Genomic DNA, 19714 nt, shown 5'->3' with positions numbered 1-19714 from the left:
TTCTTCCTCCTCCTACATTTACTCCTCCCATGTTCTGAAAAGTTATTCGCCAAATCCTCCAAGTAGAAGTTGAAAAAAAATATTATGTTTTATTTAACGATGCTCGCAACTGCCGAGGTTATATCAGCTTCGCCGATATGCCGGAATTTTGTCCCGCAGGAGTTCTTTTACATGCCAGTAAATCTACTGACATGAGCCTGTCACATTTAAGCACACTTAAATGCCATCGACATGGCCCGGGATCGAACCCGAAACTTCGGGCATAGAAGGCCAGCGCTATACCAACTGAGCCAACCAGGCCGACAAGTAGGCGTTGAACAGGGTAGATGATAAAAGGCATCTTCTCGTACTCCTCTTCCTATTTCACTTCCTTCTGACATTTCTTATCCTATCCTGACTTTGACTCGCTGTTTCATATAAAGGTTACTGAACAGCTCCTGCGTTTCCTATTCACACTTATTTTCTTCAGGATGTCCATCAGTTTGTTCCGATCCACTCTGTCAAACGCCTTTTCTACGTACACAAATACTATATACACTTCTTATTCTTCTCTAGGTATCTTTCGCCAATTGTTCTTAGCAGTCCAATTGCATCCCTTGTACCTTTTCCTTTTCTGAAGCCAAAATACTCTTCTTCCAACTGATTTATAATATAAATGAATGCAATTATGGAAGAATGGAAACTGAAGCCTCACGGAAAAATATCAATAAACAGAAATTGCTTTACTTTTCGCTGATGATCTGGTGCTACTAGCTTCTTCAGAAGGTGATTTACAAAGAACGCTTCATAACGTCCGTATAATTTTTGGTCAATCCAACAAGGAAATTGCACCTGATAAAAAATGATATTTTCTGGCAAAGACTCAATTCGAAGTAAAATATATTTAGAAAACAAAATTCTGGAAAGGGTGAATGAATTCAGTTACTTGGGGTACAATCTCTCTTTTCAAGCAGAAAGGGATAACTCCCAGATAATCAACAAATACACTAAAACTATGAGCATAATAAATAATGTGTTTCTAGCCTGTAATTGCTCAGAAATATACCCTTTTACACTGGTGTAATATTCTCGCAAGACACGTTCTCTCTTATGGAAGTGAGGTATGGACTTTAGGAGCTCATGGTATTAACAAGATCACAGCATGTCAGATGAGATTCAGGAGGAGGAGAGCGGGTTACACTAAATTCGACCACAAGCGGAATGAGGATATCATGGAGGAACTCAAGGCCGAACCAGTGATGGAATACATTTGGCGATATCAAGAAAACTGGAAAAATCACGTCAACACAATGAGCAACAACAGATTTCCAAAGGCAATTTTAAATTATCGACCGAGAGGAAAAAGATCCATTGACATTTCATTTTATTTATTACCACGACTACTAGGGCTATTATTACCACTACTACTAGGTCTATTATTACCACTACTACTAGACCTATTATACCACTACTACTAGGCCTACTATTACCACTACTACTAGGCCTACTATTACACTACTACTAGACCTACTATTACCACTACTACTAGACCTACTAATACTACCAAAACTAGGCCTCCTATTACCATTACTGCTAGGCCTATTTCCACTACTACTAGGTCTATTATTACCACTACTACTAGGTCTATTATTACCACTACTACTAGGCCTATTACCACTACTACTAGGCCTACTATTACCACTACTCCTAGGCTTACTATTACCGCTACTAATTGTATTAAAAAGTCTTTACTGACCTCTAACTTGATGGTAATCAACTACACAATGAATAGATTGTTTTATGATAAAATTTATTCTCATTATATTTTAAATCAGTTTCCAGAATTTTTATGATCTCATATTTCACCACTAAATATTTTCTAAGCACCATATACCTTCCTCTTCCTTTGCATGAAAGGACTAAAATATAGATCATTTTAAATATTACAGTAAATATCTATTATTATGTCCTTAAAACAATACTAGTAATACTGAAAATTAATGTTGACATTGCCATTATTCAATATTTCACATACTTATCCCGAGTGTATATGAGTGATTTAATTTATTTTTTATAATATTTCCAAAGATGAATCATTATAATATTTTAATAAATATAGCGCTCCTCTCCCATTCATCTCCATTTAATCACGACTCATCCTTGGTAAAAGATGTTTAAAACAGTGTCTATCACCAGACTACATCAATGTATTGTGGTATTGTTTTCGAATTTCGGGCCGCAAACACTCCCTTTAATGGCGGATATTAGCCGATTCAATTTGTGACATTTTTCTTGCCTGTCACTCACGGGTATGTGTCTCTAGTAAGTTTTACAAAGTCTTTGCTATTTACATACATCTTAAAATTGCTAGCACAGTCTAGTATATATAGTCACGAAGCTTGAGTTGTGAGGGTGCTAGGAACAATAGACTGTGCCGGTACTATTTCGCATTCTCTGTAATGAGGCGATATTAGCGATCCTAGTGGTTAGCAACTATCTATGGATGCATATTTACTACGTATTGAGCTTCGTGACTGTATATACTAGACTGTGTTGCTAGTAAGAAATATTGTGTGTGTCATGTCAGTACCTAGGAGATTTCACCAGATGGCAGGCCACATGAACTATCGATTTCTAGATCAGTCTAGTAAAAATTATTTCCACCAGAGGCATTAGAATACCGTACCTCTGCATTATAATGGAAAATAATATGTGATGGTATGTGTTGGATGCGAAGTGTAATTATTTAATGTGCAAATTGTGTAATAATAACTGCTGACATTAGCGCATTATCGACGACGAAGATTCCTTTCGTTATATACAGAAATCACACAGGTTTGTTTTGGTGAACACTGGCGTGAAATGAAGTTACTACGGTACCATCTTACTTATAGTGTTGCTTATATATTTTGAAGCCGTTTGTATGTAACTATTTTAAGTGGTGAACAATATACGTAGTTTATACAGAAGATCTAGAAATCACATGCTCCCTGGTTAAATTTACGAACAGTGCAATATAGGAGGAACTATGTATGTGTACGGTTTCCATTCAGCTGCATATCCAATGGCTTCAGTGCACCACCAGGAAAGGCAGCACATTTTGAAGGTCAAGGTAAGGGTCTTGTCTTACTACTGTGGAGTTGCAATCTTTTCCCTACAGGTGTGTACAAGAAGAATACATTCAAATAGAAACAAAATTTCTTTTAACTTCTATGCATGCATAATACATCGTGTCTGAGATAATTAAGGAAACATTTTCGACATGAATCGAAGCACTCACATATTATTTAACAGACATTCAATTACTTGCATGAGTTTCCAAAGCTTCATAGTTTTTTGTCCATGGACAGGTCTTCCACTGCAAACTCAGCATTATCCAATCTTTCCGGTTTTCTATCTTCTCTTTGTCTCCGCATAAATGATCCATATTAATGTCGTCAGTGTCATATTATGACGCCTTAAATGAAAGGAAAACAAATTAACTTTGACCAGAAAGATATAACTTTTGTATAGTACTACATACAGGTGGAGTTTAACTTATACAAAAATATTACACTAAAATGATTGTTTGAATTCTATCAACTACTCTATATATTTTCACAGAAATTAGCGATGTTATAAACAAATATGCAAGTACATACACTATTAGTACAGTTGTTTGTAAAGAAACTATTTCAGTATTTATTGGTGTAGTCCCTATTATTATTTTCATCAAAAACTGAGTAATGCAAAACTACTTTACACTACATTTATACTCTCTGATAGTTACTTAAATGATTTCATTTCTTTTTGTATTCAATTTATTTTTCTTCTGCGTTAACACATACAGTACTTAGAGTCTGTATTGAACACACACAGCTCAGTATTCCTGTTCAATAACTCGAAGGTTTCCTCAGTATAACCCAGTGATGTCAAAGCAAGCGCATTTTTCTGACCTTGACGTCGTGCGCGGGCATCAAGCGCAGGTATGGAATGAGAAAGGGTTACGTGTATGAATAATCAGCCTGTTGGATTTAAAAAACAGTGGTGCACAAACTTCAAACGGAACGTGAAATTTTATGTTGTTATTTTTATAGGACTTCTTTCTGTATGATATTACGTATATTGTCTGAAAAAAAGTACTAACACCAATTTCTTAATATTGCAGTTGTGTTTAAACGTTAATAACATAATAAATAGTTAATAAGAAATATTCACATAAATTCCATAGTAGTACAACTATACTGTACTAAGTGAATAAAACACATCATTCATAAAGAAAGTTATATCCCAAAAAAAAGAGATTGAGTATGACATGATAAGCTGGAATTTATATTGATGATATCTTTAGCCTTATAAAAATAATCAATAAACTAATCAAAAAAATGCTATAGTACAAAGCAAGGTTGCCTAGATATATGTTTTAACTGTAACTAGTATTACATAGCAAAATTCTTATCGCAATATGCTTTTAAGGTGGTATTGGTGAGCAACTTCCTATCATCAGAATATTAAATTATTTTCTCGAAATCTTCTGAAGCTATAGAACTGACGTTTTTACAACACATGGGCACATAGGCTATCTTTTGTTTATGATGTAACAGTAGTTGCTTTGTTTTATTCATTTCCTTACAAACATTTTCCATGTGAATATTTTCAAAATTTTCAATACATTATCTTCAGTAATACGTATTACGACACTTATATTAGATTTACGAAAACATCACTTCAGTACCTGTAAGGCTACTAAATAAACATATCTGAAAATTTCACTTTTCTATAAAACAATGTTGAGAAAATATTCCTTTTGAATAAAAAAAACTTGTAAAAAATGAGCATTAAAATTAAAACTTACATTTCTATATTGCACTTATACTTCTCAGACAAATCTAAAAATTAACATGGGTAGGCCTACAGTTTTAATAAGTTCTCTTCCCTTTATCTATTGATTCAGTGCTTGCCATCCCTGTACATAGCTCGACCAAGTGATAGGCCTATATAATACCTCTTTCGTCTGTCTCCTTCCTTTCCGCTGTAAAGCGCTCAGGCTCTCCTGAGCTCTAAAGCGCGCACTTGCGCCTATGGGCATTAATTGACATGACTGGTATAACCTTTCAGCTGTTCGAAAGTTTCTGGATTCCTCCCACACACTGAATCTTTCACCTCACTTCACAGGTAGTAGTCCATAGGGGTGGGATCGGGTGAACGCTGTGGCACTTCAATGGCTGCATGCTGTCGTATCACTCTTAAGGTTAAAAAATTCATCCAAGTACACACCAACATCTCTAGCATAATGGGGAGAAGCTCCATCGTGCTGGAAGTAGAGGTCATCAGAGTTGTTCACATGCATAAACAAGCAGGTAGCAATACTAACCACATGGCAACTGTTTGCTATGCTCGGCGTCAGTCTTTGTTTGTTTGTCGTTACCAACATGAAAAACTTTAATTATCTATGATATGATCCTAAATGTCTGTCGTTTGTTTCGTTACTAACCTGCAAAACTTCGATTATCTATTATACCACCCTTAAATGTCAATTATTGGCTTCAATTCAAAGTTTTTAAAATAATATCCTTATAATTAACATTTATTTTTGAGAATGTAAAGTGATTTTCACACCGCTCTGTATTACAACACAGTTCCCACCAACGGATTAGAATTTCATTATCCATGTTTGTTTGAAATTAAACTAATTTTTATATTATTTGTAAAATACAGTATTTCTGTTTAATACCCCGTATTGGGCAGCAAGTCAAATATAAATCTGAGAAACTTCAATAGGCTACATGATTGTAATTAGTTACAATAAATAGTACAAATATTTCGACTTCTTTACTAAAATTGAATCGTTCACATACCCCGTCAGATCACACCTGTCGAGTAACGGCTAGTGCGTCTGACTCCGAAACCAGGTGGCCCGGGTTCGGTTCTCGGTCGGGGCAAGTTACCTGAGGTTTTGTCAGGGGCTTTCCCCCCAATCGAATATGGGCAAATGCTGGGTAACTATCGGTGCTGGACCCCGGACTAATTTCACCGGCATTATCACCTTCATCTTATTCAGACGCTAAATAACCTAAGATGTTGATAAAGCGTCTTAAATAACCTACTTAAGAAAATATACTCCATCAGAGATGGACGATCTATTAAAGTATTCACGAAATATTATTTTTTCTACTTCAAGTGTGTAGGATATATTATTTGGCTTATTTAAAATGTTTAAGTGTATTAATATATTGTCAACGCAACAAACATAAGATTAATTGGGTACGTTTGCATAGGTTGCTTACTGTTTTGTTTAATAAAGCCATTTTATCATTGTCTTATTAACATAAATGGAAAGTGTTTAACTTAAATTAGTAATTTTAAAGTGATATCAGGAATTCAGTAAGTTGTTATATGTAAAATTGAGGTGGTGTAACTATTTTAGTACTTTGGAAACTACTTTATTCCTACTTTTTTCCTTTCTCCGTTATTTAACGATGCTGTATCAACCACTAGATTATTGTGTCGATGTAATTCGTGATAGGGATATATTATGGTATTTGTTGAGATGAGGCCTAGGATTAGCCACAGATTACATGACATTCGCCTTACGGTTAAGAAAAATCTCGGAAAAATGTCAACCAGATAAACAGTTCAAGTGGGGATATTCGTACTTACTTTACTTCATTATTGAGGGAGGAATCATTACTACCCAGCACAGTGACTTTGTAAATCTATTGCGCTAACCCTCCAGCCAGACGCAGTACCAACTCGTACAAGCTGACTGTAATAAGGTTCGCTGTGTATCCAGGCAACATTGCTCGTCCTTAAACATCTTCCGATCGCCGGCGATCGGAGAATGGTATGCAATGGTAATGGAATGGATATCGGGCGGAATAATATATTCATGTCTAACGTGGGGAAACGGGATAACCCCAAGAAAACCCCCAACTACGATCTTGTGCGCTACAAGTGTTACTATGGATTTTTCATTGCAAAATCTCAGGCCTGACCGAGACTCGAATCCTGATCGCCTGGTTGAAGGCCGGAGGTCTGGAGTCTAGACCATACAGCCAACACAAGGACAGTTAAAGGAATCTAATATTCACGAGATATGTCACAATGACGTTTTCTTTATGTTCAGCCCTGGATTTAAGCATAGTGAACCTGTTTCGTGATAGTAGAAGAGGTATTAATTTAACAGGCTGTCGGGATTTCATGATAATTGTAAGTAAATGTAATAGAAAGTTATGGTGAAACCCGTAGACCTATGCATAAGTTGTGGTACACCAAAACTAATATATAAATGTTGATAACAATCTATCTATGTATCTGTCTATGGCAAATCCTCGACCTCATCTCGCCAAACACAATCTCACTATCACCAATCCCATCAACGCTAAACAGGTGGCCCGGGTTCGAATATCGGTCGGGGCAAGTTACCTGGTTGAGGTTTTTTCCGGGGTTTTCCCTCAACCCAATACGAGTAAATGCTGGGTAACTTTCGGTGCTGGACCCCGGACTCAGTTCACCGGCATTATCACCTTCAGATCATTCAGACGCTAAATAACCTAGATGTTGATACAGCGTCGTAAAATAACCCAATAAAAAATCAACGCTAAATAAGCTAGTAGTTGATACAGCGTCATTAAATAACCTAAAAAAACTTGAACCCGAGGCCGCTTGTTTCACAGTCAAACATGCTAATTGTTACTTCACAGTAATGGACTTCTTAAAAGTAATCTTGTTTTAAGTGCATTATTCCTAGAAAAACAGACGTGATGGTACTGAATAAGAATAAAATAGGCTACTCAAAAATAGTTTAGAAGAAATCGATATAGACAGACGGCATGTCCGAAACCATTCATGCTGAAGAATTTCTAATTTATGGAAATCTCGAAATTGATTTTTTGCTGCTGTAGGCTACTTTCTCTTCATACTTCCCAAAATGAAAAAGTAAATTACCGATCATTATTAGAACACCACTGTGTGTTGGAGAACAGAGTTTGGTGGTATTATCATAGATTACGCGTCGGGAATGTTTGTGCGTCGAACCATGCAGTCGGTCTGCACGAGGGGGGCGTGCCGCGGTCACGTGGCGCCCCCGCAGGGGCCCGGCACGCGCCTTGCACTAACGTTAGTTCATCGCACAAGTCAATGTGCGCGCACTTGTGTGAAAGCGGATTACGACGAATAGCGGTTGCTGGGCAACGGGAAACAATCGAGAGTCGTGTCGCGCCCGGCTGCCTGGCCGCGTGGAGACAGCTCGGCGACTATAAACTCTACACGATTATTGAGTCCGTTAACAATAACAGCCATCCTGTTTGCCTCACAAAGGAAAAACAACGTATAATATCAGTTGACACATAATCGTTAAAAGAGGAACAAGTTTTTATAGTTATATTAAACAATCCTTATATCTGTCCGTATACAATCTTTTCTCATAAAATATTGTACGATTATATTCATTCATTCGTAGTTTTCTCCCTAAGCCTAAGAAGGACAGGTCTTTCACTGCAAACTCAGCATTCTTCAATGTATCCTATTTTCCGCGTTGCTCTTAGTCTTCGCTTATGATCTACAGTATGTATCATAATGTGTCTATCATCTGATACCTTCCTCTGCCCCGAACTTTCCTCCCGTTCACCATTCCTTCCAGTGCATCTTTCAATAGGCAGTTACTTCTTAGCCAGTTACTTCTAACCCAGACAATTGAATATTTCGTTAAACTTTTATATTTTACTGCATATATTTCCAGCTTGAGCGAAACAGTGCTGCTCTTATCGCTTGGATGACATCATATTAACAGAAAGTGTGACCAGATTTCTTGAATGTCAAGTTCATAAACGTGTTACGTTAAAAAGAAAAATTCTTCTTTGAAACGTAGACTGTGTTATAACATATTTCGTCGTTCTTGCAATAACTGCTATGTGACATATTTATCGATTTTCATATTTTTGCTCTATTAAATAACTTAAATGGTGATACAGCAAATAATAAAATCTCCTATATGTAATTATATTTCTTTGTTTCGAAAATGTAAGAATTCACAGTCTCCTATGTACGGCTGCTATAACATGAATAAATGTGTTTTTTCTTACTACTGAAAAATGTTAGATTTTGCACATAGGAGTTATTCAGGAACAACGACGATTTGTTATGGTAGTGGTTTTGATTTAGCTTAAAACTGCCGACCCATCTATTTAAAGAAATAAGCCATGGACCCCTACTTTTGAAATTTTTGATATCTTTATAGTAAGCAAATATCTACTCGAAGCAATTTTTGGGGAAAATATGGGACAGGTTATAAGAAAATTTTGATATCATTATGGTAGTTACTTGAAGCAATTTGTTAAAAGAGAAAAGTCCTTAATAAGTGAAAATATACCTGCAAATTAAATATGTAAAAATAATTTAGTTACGAAAGGAAAGAAGAATTTAATTTTGTTAATAATCTGCAATGAACAAGATATGATATGTTCAGCATCTATTGTACCTAAAATGTGATTGAAGAAATAATATCTCGTTCTGTCGGCCGAACAATCCCTTTCAATTCGGATCACTGCATTTGCTTACATCAGGATTAAAAATGCAATTTTTTTTATTTTATTGCTTCCTCAAATTTTGAGGTTTCCCATAGACAAAGCATACCAGATAATAATACATTTATATAATGCATTAAATACAATGCTCAGTTAAAGAAGTGGGCCTCGGTAGCGTAGTTGGTATAGCTCTGGCCTTCTATGCTCGAGGTTGCGGGTTCGATTCCGACCCAGGTCGATAGCATTTAAGTGTGTTTAAATGCGACAGGTTGATGTCATTAGATTTAGTGGCATGTAAAAGAACTCCTGCGGGACAAAATTCCGCATAACAGCGACGCTGATATGAGCTGTTGAGAGCAGAAGTGGTGTAAGTCAAAATTGGGTAATGAGGTTTAAAGTAAAAATACTGTAAAATACAGCGCAAAGTAGCAATTAATATGTCCTTCGTGCTATCCACTGACTACTAGTAGTTTAAATAAATTGAATATTAATTGCTACTTTGCGCTGTATTTTACAGAACGTTTACTTTAACTCTCATGACCCATTTTTGACTTACACCACTTCTGTTCTCAACTGCTCATATAACCTCTGCAGTTGCGCGCGTCGTTAAATAAACCATGATTTAAATTTTTTAAGTTAAAGAAAATTCAAGTATGTAACAGTGAAAAATCCTGAGAAGTTCAATAGCCTAATTAAGATTGATAATAGCAATGGTTTTTAAAAATTTGTGAGGAATCCCTGATAGTAGCAATAGTTATTTCTTTTAAAATAGATGTTGGCAGGAAAAATGATTTCCAGAATTTGCTAGGAATCATGGAACTGTTTCTCTAGAAACTTGATATGGTGAGATTTATAATATATGTGATGTGATGTGATACAGTATGATAAGTGATATGATATGATATAAAAAGTTATGGTTTATTTAACGACGCTCGCAACTGCCAACAACAGCGTCGCCGGTGTGCCGGAATTTTGTTCCGCAGGAGTTCTTTTACATGCCAGTAAATCTACTGACATGAGCCTGTCGCATTTAAGTACACTTAAGTGCCATCGATCTGGGCCGGGATCGAACTCGCAACCTCGGGCACAGAAGGCCAGCGCTATACCAACTGCTCCACTCAGGGCGACGATCTGATATATGGTATATGATCTATGATATGATATGATATACGATATGATGATGATAGTGATGATGATGATGATGATGATGATGATGATGATGATGATGATGATGATGATGTAATTCTTGATATTAAAAGTGCTGCGGGCAGATACTTAGAATAATTCAATGTTTCCTCTCATTATTTTACTATTTCACGATTAACATTACATATTGCGTCTGAAACCACCACTGCAGCCTTAAAGTAACGATGAATAAATAGAAGAAAACGAAAAATTCATTCTGCACTTTGCGTCTGAAGTGACCGTGCAGATTGTGGAATATGTTGCACCGCTTCTTTATCCTACGAGGGAAAGTCCTTCTTTACTCGAGCACCCCTGTGTTTGTGCTATGAGAGCGGAGTATGAAATCCACCCCGTGCATGAGCGTGTGTGAGTTTTCTTCAAGTAGGGACAAGTTTTGTGAAAACAAGCAGGCAGCAGCTGCTGGGGGACTCCCCGGTGCGAACAAAAGAGGCAGCCCTCGAGAATACGGCACATCCCGAGCTGAGAAAACGCGCTCGTTAGCGGGAGCAGGAGTGTACGGCACAATTTAAGTCGCATGAATCCAGAATAATCTAATATTGTTAGCATAAAATTGTGTGTCATCACGAGTTTAAATATATCTGGATTACCACAAGGAGCCCCACGCTATTGCCATTCCCAGATACCGCTACCCCAGAACGAGGCTAACTCCACTTTTTTTTGTGTTTTTTTTTTTTAATTGCAAGAGTTCTACCTCCATCTCGTGAACTTAAAATTAGCTATATTAACTTATTATTATTTTTATATAACCTCCACAACTACAATGTTCTAACTCTGGGAGTGTTGATTGCTCATAAAACCACACTATTCTAACTCCGTAACATGTTCTAACCCCACGTCATTCACGCGGCATGAACTGTTCTTACTCCTCTGCCAGTGAGATATCAGAATGCCTTTCTTTCAACTGCTTAACTTGGTAATCTTATGATAAAATCCTATTCAGAAAAGTCAAGAATATGATTTATAGAAGATGTGAGCGCAAGATACTTTACAGCAGGGTCATCAGAACACTGCACTCTCGGGATAGCGTCACTTACCCGTGGACAAGACACTGTCCTAGTGTGCATTCGTTACTGCTGGCGGGTGTCCTGTCTCTCTGTCCCTTGTGCACGACAGAGCATATTTCCTTACCCTTCATGCACTCTACCCATTTCAGCGAGTGCAGACGACCACTGCTTTACAGGTTCACCCTGTTATTCAAATCAATTTTTGAGTCTCTTTTCCTAGGACATGGATTGAAAAGAACCAGGAATTCAGAAAATCAGAACATGTCTTTCTCTCTTCCCGAGGATCAAGCAATAAATAACCTAGTAATCCATACAGTGTCCTTGAATAATCATCAAAAATAATATATCATATAATATCATACTGTGATATTCTGACCTAAGCGTTACTTCGGAGCAGAGACTACAACGTGTTCATAATATGTGCGTCCGTTTCGTCTGCAATATTCGCCGGGCTGATCACCTAACACCATCCCTCGAAATGTTGTCCTGACTCCGTCTAGAAGATCGTAGGAAAATCCACTGTCTTTCCCTCCTCTTTCACATATTGCATTTCTCCACTCCTGTCTATCTTGCGTCTCATTTTCAAAATTTATCCACCCACCATAACCTATACACACGATCACAACACTCTCAATATTATCCATTCCCTTCCACCGAACATCCTCATATTCATCTTCTTTCACTGTGGCTTTTCCTCGACTTTGGAATTCCCTACCGAGAAATTTCAGGGACTGTCAGACATCAAATGAATTTAAGAATAGACTAAGGAAATATTTTTAAAAATTCTAACAATTCTCGTTAACAGTAACAGCTGTTTCAAGTTTCTCAATGTTTAATGGTCATATATATCACAGAATAAATATTTAAATTATCTCATTATTATTATTATTATTATTATTATTATTATTATTATTATTATTATTATTTCTTACCAATGTTTATTGTTGTCTCACTGACATTACTTATCCAACTTTCATTATTTACTTTACTTTACATTTGTTTTATGGTCTAGATATTAATGTAACTAATTGTAGTTAATTAGAATTGAGTCTGGCTGGGCGAAAGAGAAGGCCTACTGGCCTTAGCTCTGCCAGATTAAATAAATTATTATTATCATATCATAATATCATATCATATCACGTTAAGTATATTATATTATATTACATTATATTATATTATGTTATATAATGTTTCCCTCAATTAGAGGCTGTAGGCAAGACCGCAAGACATCACACGACGAGTCTCAAGTGTTTGGATTCTGGCAGAGGGACACGCATGACGTAATAATCGATAGCGCTGGTGAGGATAACGAGGTGACCACAGGTGCAGGTTTTTCACATGTCAGTCACCTGTTAGTCTCGACGTAACGTCTTGTTTCACTATCTGCGTTGTATCGGCTCCCCCCAGCTCGGGACGCCGGCTCTCTGTATAGCTACAGTGAAATAGAATGAATATCAACGTACCCACAACAGGGTGTTGTCTCTGTGATACAGTAGAATAAGGCATTCATTCGCGCTACCACAAAAACATGACGCGTTTGTGATGAAATAACATTTATCCTCACTACCACACGAATGTGGTGTCTGTACATTCGAATAGCACGTTCATCCGTGCTGGCACAAGAGCGTGTTGTCTTTATAATGGAATACTGTAATACATTCACCCACGCTCCAACAGGAGCATGATATGTTTATAATGAAATCCGCATTACCGTGCCAATGTGGGGTCTGCAGTTCGGCACACCACGCTCATCCCTGCTACCACAAGACCGTATTTGTCTCTATAACGGAATTACACGTCCATTCACGCTATCACAAGAATTTTTTAACTGAACAACACGTCTATCAATGCCATCACAAGGCTATTTTACGATTGAATAACTCTTTCATCCATGTTATCATAACTGTGTATTGTTTTTATAACTCAGTAACATGTTCATCCATGCTATCACAAGTGCGTGTTGTTTTTATAACTGAATAACTTGTTTATCCATGTTATCACAAGTGTGTGTTGTTTTTGTAACTGAATAACTCATAACATGTTCATCAACACTATCACAAGTTCGTGTTGTTTTGTAACTGAATAGCATGTTCATCCATACTATCACAAGTGCATGTTGTTCTTATAAATGAATGTTCATCCATGCTAACACAAGTGCTTGTTGTTTTTGTAACTGAATAACATGTTCATCCATGCTATCAGACGCCCGTGTTGCTTTTATAACTGAATTACATGCTCATCCACGCTATCACACATGAGTGTTGTTTTTGTAACTGAATAGCATGTTCATCCATGCTATCACAAGTGCGTGTTGTTTTTATACCTGAATAATATGTTCACCCATTATATCACAAGCGCGGGTTGTTTTTATAACTGAATAACATGTTAATCCATGCTATGTTGTTTTTGTAAATGAATAACATGCTCATCCACGCTATCACAAGTGTTTTTGTAACTGAATAACTCAATAACATGTTCATCCATGCTATCACAAGTGCATGTTGTTTTTGTAACTGAATAACATGTTCATCCATGCTATTACAAATGAGTGTTGTTTTTTTAGCACAATAACTCAGTAATGTGTTCATCTACACTACGACAAATGCGTGTTTTTTTGTAACTAAATAACATGTTCATCCATTATATTACAAGTGCTTGTTGCTTTTGTAACGGAATAACATGTTCATCCATGCTATCACAAGCCCGTGTTGCTTTTATAACTGAATAACATGTTCATCCATGATATTACAAGTGCTTGTTGCTTTTGTAACGGAATAACATGTTCATCCATGCTATCACAAGCCCGTGTTGCTTTTATAACTGAATAACATGTTCATCCATGATATTACAAGTGCTTGTTGCTTTTATAACTGAATAACATGTTCATCCCTGCTATCACAAGCCCGTGTTGCTTTTATAACTGAATAACATGTTCATCCATTATATTACAAGTGCTTGTTGCTTTTATAACTGAATAACATGTTCATCCATGCTATCACAAGCCCGTGTTGCTTTTATAACTGAATAACATGTTCATCCATGATATTACAAGTGCATGTTGCTTTTGTAACGGAATAACATGTTCATCCATGCTATCACAAGCCCGTGTTGCTTTTATAACTGAATAACATGTTCATCCATGATATTACAAGTGCTTGTTGCTTTTGTAACGGAATAACATGTTCATCCATGCTATCACAAGCCCGTGTTGCTTTTATAACTGAATAACATGTTCATCCATGATATTACAAGTGCTTGTTGCTTTTGTAACGGAATAACATGTTCATCCAAGCTATCACAAGCCCGTGTTGCTTTTATAACTGAATAACATGTTCATCCATTAGATTACAAGTGCTTGTTGCTTTTGTAACGGAATAACATGTTCATCCATGCTATCCCAAGCCCGTGTTGCTTTTATAACTGAATAACATGTTCATCCATGCTATCACAAGCCCGTGTTGCTTTTATAACTGAATAACATGTTCATCCATGCTATCACAAGCCCGTGTTACTTTTATAACTGAATAACATGTTCATCCATGCTATCACAAGCCCGAGTTGCTTTTATAACTGAATAACATGTTCATCCATGCTATCACAAGCCCGTGTTACTTTTATAACTGAATAACATGTTCATCCATGCTATCACAAGCCCGAGTTGCTTTTATAACTGAATAACATGTTCATCCATGCTATCAAAAGCCCGTGTTGCTTTCATAACTTAATAACATGTTCATCCATGCTATCACAAGCCCGTGTTGCTTTTATAACTGAATAACATGTTCATCCATGCTATCACAAGCCCGTGTTGCTTTTATAACTGAATAACATGTTCATCCATGCTATCACAAGCCCGTGTTGCTTTTATAACTGAATAACATGTTCATCCATGCTATCATAAGCCCGTGTTGCTTTTATAACTGAATAACATGTTAATCCATGCTATGTTGTTTTTGTAACTGAATAACATGCTCATCCACGCTATCACAAGTGTTTTTGTAACTGAATAACTCATTAACATGCTCATCCATGCTATCACAAGTGCATGTTGTTTTTGTAACTGAATAACATGTTCATCCATGCTATTACAAATGAGTGTTGTTTTTGTAACAGAATAACTTAGTAATGTGTTCATCTACACTAAGACAAATGCGTGTTGTTTTTGTAACTAAATAACATGTTCATCCATTATATCACAAGTGCGTGTTGTTTCTGTGACTGAATAACATGTTCATCCATGCTATTACAAATGAGTGTTGTTTTTGTAACAGAATAACTCAGTAATGTGTTCATCTTCACTACGACAAATGCGTGTTGTTTTTGTAACGAAATAACATGTTCATCCATTATATCACAAGTTCGTGTTGTTTCTGTAACTGAATAACTCAATAACATGTTGATCCACGCTATCACAAGTGTGTGTTGTTTTTATAACTGAATAACATGTTCATCCATGATATCACAAGTGCGTGTTGTTTCTGTAACTGAATAACTCAATAACATATTCATCCACGCTATCACAAGTGTGTGTTGTTTTTATAACTGAATAACATGTTCATCCATGATAATACAAGTGCTTGTTGTTTCTGTAACTGAATAACTCAATAACATATTCATTCACGCTATCACAAGTGTGTGTTGTTTTTATAACTGTATAACATGTTCATCCATTATATGAGAAGTGCGTGTTGTTTCTGTAACTGAATAACTCAATAACATGTTGATTCACGCTATCACAAGTGTGTGTTGTTTTTATAACTGAATAACATGTTCATCCATGATATCACAAGTGCGTGTTGTTTCTGTAACTGAATAACTCAATAACATGTTGATCCACGCTATCACAAGTGTGTGTTGTTTTTATAACTGAATAACATGTTCATCCATGCTATCACAAGCCCGTGTTGCTTTTATAACTGAATAACATGTTCATCCATGCTATCACAAGCCCGTGTTGCTTTTATAACTGAATAACATGTTCATCCATGCTATCATAAGCCCGTGTTGCTTTTATAACTGAATAACATGTTAATCCATGCTATGTTGTTTTTATAACTGAATAACATGCTCATCCACGCTATCACAAGTGTTTTTGTAACTGAATAACTCATTAACATGCTCATCCATGCTATCACAAGTGCATGTTGTTTTTGTAACTGAATAACATGTTCATCCATGCTATTACAAATGAGTGTTGTTTTTGTAACAGAATAACTTAGTAATGTGTTCATCTACACTAAGACAAATGCGTGTTGTTTTTGTAACTAAATAACATGTTCATCCATTATATCACAAGTGCGTGTTGTTTCTGTGACTGAATAACATGTTCATCCATGCTATTACAAATGAGTGTTGTTTTTGTAACAGAATAACTCAGTAATGTGTTCATCTACACTACGACAAATGCGTGTTGTTTTTGTAACGAAATAACATGTTCATCCATTATATCACAAGTTCGTGTTGTTTCTGTAACTGAATAACTCAATAACATGTTGATCCACGCTATCACAAGTGTGTGTTGTTTTTATAACTGAATAACATGTTCATCCATGATATCACAAGTGCGTGTTGTTTCTGTAACTGAATAACTCAATAACATATTCATCCACGCTATCACAAGTGTGTGTTGTTTTTATAACTGAATAACATGTTCATCCATGATAATACAAGTGCTTGTTGTTTCTGTAACTGAATAACTCAATAACATATTCATTCACGCTATCACAAGTGTGTGTTGTTTTTATAACTGTATAACATGTTCATCCAGTATATGACAAGTGCGTGTTGTTTCTGTAACTGAATAACTCAATAACATGTTGATTCACGCTATCACAAGTGTGTGTTGTTTTTATAACTGAATAACATGTTCATCCATGATATCACAAGTGCGTGTTGTTTCTGTAACTGAATAACTCAATAACATGTTGATCCACGCTATCACAAGTGTGTGTTGTTTTTATAACTGAATAACATGTTCATCCATGATATCACAAGTGCGTGTTGTTTCTGTAACTGAATAACTCAATAACATGTTGATCCACGCTATCACAAGTGTGTGTTGTTTTTATAACTGAATAACATGTTCATCCATGATATCACAAGTACGTGTTGTTTCTGTAACTGAATAACTCAATAACATATTCATCCACGCTATCACAAGTGTGTGTTGTTTTTATAACTGAATAACATGTTCATCCATGATATCACAAATGCTTGTTGTTTCTGAAACTGAATAACTCAATATCATATTCATTCACGCTATCACAAGTGTGTGTTGTTTTCATAACTGTATAACATGTTCATCCATTATATCACAAGTGCGTGTTGTTTCTGTAACTGAGTAACTGAATAACATGTTGATTCACGCTATCACAAGTGTGTGTTGTTTTTATATCTGAATAACATGTTCATCCATGATATCACAAGTGCGTGTTGTTTCTGTAACTGAATAATTCAATAACATGTTGATCCACACTATCACAAGTGTGTGTTGTTTTTATAACTGAATAACATGTTCATCCATGATATCACAAGTGCGTGTTGTTTCTGTAACTGAATAACTCAATAACATGTTGATCCACGCTATCACAAGTGTGTGTTGTTTTTATAACTGAATAACATGTTCATACATGATATCACAAGTACGTGTTGTTTCTGTAACTGAATAACTCAATAACATATTCATCCACGCTATCACAAGTGTGTGTTGTTTTTATAACCGAATAACATGTTCTTCCATTTTAACACAAGTTCTAACACAAGTGCGTGTGACTGAGTGCAGCAAAGGGGGAGGGGAATTCAATTATAATAACCATTGGCTGGAGAAAGTTTTTAGACAGACGAGGGACATTTCTTTCTTAACTATCACTAGAGTTCGAAGTTGAGGAACATTACCTTTTAAGTTATGTACAAACAGAATAGAACGTGTATACAAAGTAACTGACAAGGTAGTCCTCTGCCCTCATACACATATCAAGGCAGTCGAATGGAGCCGTTGTAATACGTAATATAGGCCCAGCAAGGGGGAGGGAACCTTCACTTGAAGGGTAAACGTATAAATATTATGTTGGATAGAATGCAGTGTACAGTATTATCATTTCTCAGGTGTAGAAAAATAACATTTTTCGTAGGTCCATAAACGGTTATTTAGAGCAATACTATTTACAAAGGTACTTTGTAGTAGTAGATCTACCGGTAGTAATAGTAGTAGTAGTAGTAACAGTAGTAATAATAATAGTAAGAATAATAGTAACAATCATTTTAATAATTTATCAGAATATCAGAACCTGCATTTGTAATTGCAGTAATTACATACAGTACGAAGTAAAGAAACTACGCAAATACAGTAATTATGAAATAAGTCGCAGAAATAAATAATAATCATAGGCAATAATCTATTTGTTAATAATAATAATAATAATAATAATAATAATAATAATAATAATAATAATAACAAAAAACGGTTTCTTTAGTATTCATATGGCTCCGTCCTTTCATGTTTTTTTTTTATCTGTCTATTGTCTTCTTAAACAGTGTTTATGTTTTTAATTTGGTTATTTTACGACCCTTTGTAAACTGCGATGGTTATCTAACGTCTGAACGAGATGGTGATAATGCCAGCGAAATGAGTCCACTATTCAGCGCCGAAGTTACCCAGTATTTGCTCTTAATAGGTTGAGATGAAAGCTTGTCTTAAAAGAATAAGATTAATGTTTATTTTTTTAAGTAGGTTATTTTACGACGCTGTATCAACATCTCAGGTTATTTAGCTTCTGAATGAGATGAAGGTGATAATGCCGATGAAATGAGATCGGGGTCCAGCACCGAAAGTTAGTCAGCATTTGCTCAAATTCAAATTGGGTTGAAGGAAAACCCCGGAAAAAATCTCAACCAGGTAACTTGCCCCGATCGGGATTCGAACCCGGGCCACCTGGGTTCGCGGCCAGACACGGTAACCGTTACTCCACAGGTGTGAACTAAGATTAATGTTAAATAAATAGCTTTTAGATAACAATATGTTCT

General features: G+C 36.0%; 1 protein-coding gene across 2 annotated transcripts in view; it reads left to right on the top strand.

The window, feature by feature from the left end:
- The first annotated feature begins 2684 nt into the window (after nucleotides 1-2684).
- Nucleotides 2685-19714, top strand: part of LOC138694527 (uncharacterized) — a 431371-nt gene continuing 414341 nt past the window's right edge. For both annotated transcript variants that reach the window (XM_069818340.1, XM_069818338.1), the window contains exon 1: nucleotides 2685-3091. In XM_069818340.1, coding sequence (XP_069674441.1) covers nucleotides 3008-3091 — 84 coding nt within the window. In that variant the 5' untranslated portion in view covers nucleotides 2685-3007. The remainder of the gene's footprint in view (nucleotides 3092-19714) is intronic.

Source organism: Periplaneta americana, chromosome 2, assembly GCF_040183065.1.
Source record: "Periplaneta americana isolate PAMFEO1 chromosome 2, P.americana_PAMFEO1_priV1, whole genome shotgun sequence".
Taxonomy (NCBI): Eukaryota; Metazoa; Arthropoda; class Insecta; order Blattodea; family Blattidae; genus Periplaneta; species Periplaneta americana.
The sequence above is the reverse complement of the archived record's forward strand: the minus strand, read 5'-3'. Positions and strand labels throughout refer to the sequence as shown.